This window comes from Bison bison, unplaced genomic scaffold (genome assembly GCF_000754665.1).
Source record: "Bison bison bison isolate TAMUID 2011002044 unplaced genomic scaffold, Bison_UMD1.0 scf7180017854395, whole genome shotgun sequence".
NCBI lineage: Eukaryota > Metazoa > Chordata > Mammalia > Artiodactyla > Bovidae > Bison > Bison bison.
Window position 1 is genome coordinate 37,616 of NW_011484968.1, and position 2,757 is coordinate 40,372.

Genomic DNA, 2,757 nt, shown 5'->3' on the forward strand with positions numbered 1-2,757 from the left:
GCGGAGTGGGGGCAGAATGACTGAGACCGGCAGCTCAGGGCCCCGACCCCACAGGTGCAAAGAACCCCCTCTCCCCTCTGTGGGGGCAGCTTTGCAGGCCACACACGCCAATGTGCCGGGGACACCCCTCAGACCACGAGAGACTGAAACGGGCTGAGGAAGCAGAGCTGTGTTAGGCCTGAGCCCCCTCATCCACGCGGGGAAGACCCCTCAGGAGCTCACAGCCCCGACCTCCTGCCCTTGGGCTGCCACCAGCCAGGAAGCCCCCTCCATCCCTGCCTGGCCCAAGCCTGCTCTTCTCTGCTTGTCCACACCTGGCCTGACCCACTGCAATGCCCACAAAAACCAAGGGAGAAGCCCCCGGGGCAGGAAGACCCTGGTGCAGGGCCTGAGAGAGCGGGGATCCTGGAGCCAGCTCCTCCACGGCCTCCTCCAAGACCCGTGTCTATCCTGGGAGGGGCTGGACTGTGAAGGGCCTCCTCGCCTAGCGTTACAGAGACCCGCAAACGCACCAGGACAGGAAGAAACGGAAGAACCAAAGCGGTTCCACAGAAAGAGGTGACGGGAAGCCACAGGTTCAGAGGGGACGAGGCAGAGCACAGCTTGCTGCCAGTCCCTGCCGCGCCCCGGGCCAGCCCCAAGGCCCTGCTTGCTGCTGCGGGCAGGCGGAGGGAGCCGGGCCACGCCCTGGGCCTGCGGGACGGCCCCTCTGTCCATGCCATACCTTGACGGTGCTCAGGTCCATCGGGTGCTTGATGATGTCGTGGTAGTCGTGCAGCTCCAGGGCCTCGGCGTCCACCGGCTTGTAGAAGGGCCAGGCGTAGGCCGCGTGCTTCTTGGAGAGCATTTCCTTGAGGATGCTGTCGCAGTGGCGCAGGTGCTCAGAGAGCCGGCCCTTCTTGCCCGCATGCTGCGGCACCTCACCGTCCTCCAGGTCCTTCTTGGGCGGCTTGATGGGGCGGCCCCCGCTCTCCCGCCGCGCCACCACCTTGGCCTGCTTGGGGTCCGAGAGCGGCGGGGGCGACTCGCTGCGGCTGGCCGTGATGGCGGACGTCGTGGGCGTGGTGGTATCTGCTTTCCGCTTCACGCCCTTCTTCTGTGACAGCGGAGACGGCCATGAGCCGGCGCCCACGGGGGGCAGGGGGGACCAGGACCCGCCCAAAGGCGCTCCTGGAGCGCGGACCGCCCGCCAGGCCCCGAGCGAAGCAAGGGCATGCACGGCCACAGCCGCCCTCCCAAGGCCCCCGCGCCACGCAGGACGCCGAGGCTCAGAGGGGCCACGGCGCCTGCCCGAGGTCACACAGCTGGCGGTGGTGAGGTGGACTCTGAGGCTGCCCGGGCCCCAGGCCCCACGGTCACGGGGCGCTCGTTACCCTGAGACGCATCACGCTGCCCACTTGTGCCCACACCTGTGCCCAGACCACGGCTTAGGGGCCTGCAATACCAGGGTCCCTCTGCGACCAACACGGTACCCAGTGGGGCTCAGGGACAGCAGAGATGAGAGACCCCTGCAGGTCAGAGGCTGGAGGGGCGTCCCCGACACGGGCCTCAAAGCGGGCGCTCCGCGGACAGTGGCAGCCGCAGGATGAGGGGCTGGGAGGAGCATGCAGGCGGCGGGGCGGGGCACCGGAGACACCAGGAGGGGCGCAAGGTCTGGGGGCCGGGACCCTGTGGCAGAGTGCTGGGCAGGTCCAGAGCTGACCTTAGGAGCGGCTCCCCGCCCAGGGAGGGAACACTGAGACAATCCGCCCGCCCCTGCTGGGCGGGCACCATGGGGAGACAGTGTCGAGCGCCTGGGCAGCCAGGGTGCAGAGCCACCCCAAGACCAGCTCAGGGTCCGCCCCCCGCCACCGCCGTCAGGCAGGCGGGACAGCCCCCGGGAGCCACGAGCACCCGGCCGGTGGCCTCCCCAGGGTCCGCAGCGTGCACGCCACCAAGGCCAGCCACCAAGGGCACTGCCCCAGCCAAGCCCCTGCCCCCAGGCCGGCAGGCACGAGCCAGCCACCCACACACACACGTCATGGTGCCCACGGCAGGCCAAGCGCGCCGCGGGGCCCCTGGGCTCACGGGCCGCGGCAGACGGGACATGCTCCAAGGCAGCAGAGTGCTGGGCAGGACAGCCTGCCAGCGCCGCCCAAGGGCAGGCAGTGGAGGCCGCCGGGCAGGGCGAGCGGCATTTTACCTTGGGGGAGCCATTTAACCCCTCTGAGCGCCTGCCTCCTCATCTGAAAGATGGGGGAAACACTGCCTGCCCCCGAGGGTTGCTGTGAGGGTCAAACCGGAGAAGACGGTGTGTGTCAGTGGGAGCGGGACCCTCGGCCGTCCCTGCTGGCCGCGGACCTCGCGGAAAGCAAGCGCTCCAAGCCCAGGCCCTGCGGGGGAGGCTCCTGGCAAAGCCAGGAAGGGGCGCGCAAGGAGGCCGCCACCGCCAACCACTGGAAATCCGAGTGTGCCCTCACCCCCTGCACGCCCCGCCGGGAACCCATGTACACCAGAGACGCAGCAGTCCCAGCCCAGCCGCCCTCGCCAGCTGTGTGACCTGCGGCTCCGAGCGTCGGTGTCAGGAATCACGGCCCACCCCGCAGGCGTGGGCAGACAGGACCGGTCCAGAGGCCCGTGTGCCCAGTGCGCCAGGGGCAGCCTGTGCCCGGGGAAGGGACAGAGCAGCCCCCGCCCACCCACACAAGCCCACGCCCGGGACCCCGGGAAAGCTCACCTTTACGACAGGCGGCGTGGGAGGGACCACGGGGATGATGG

The 2,757-nt window shown here is 69.6% G+C and overlaps 1 protein-coding gene across 1 annotated transcript in view; it reads right to left on the reverse strand.

Moving 5' to 3' along the window:
* BRD3 (bromodomain containing 3) overlaps positions 1-2,757 on the reverse strand; it is a 21,301-nt gene that overhangs the window by 13,412 nt on the left and 5,132 nt on the right. The window contains exons 5-6 of the mRNA XM_010856793.1: positions 2,717-2,757; positions 725-1,096 (exon numbers count right to left, since the gene is read on the reverse strand). Coding sequence (XP_010855095.1) covers positions 725-1,096; positions 2,717-2,757 — 413 coding nt within the window. The remainder of the gene's footprint in view (positions 1-724; positions 1,097-2,716) is intronic.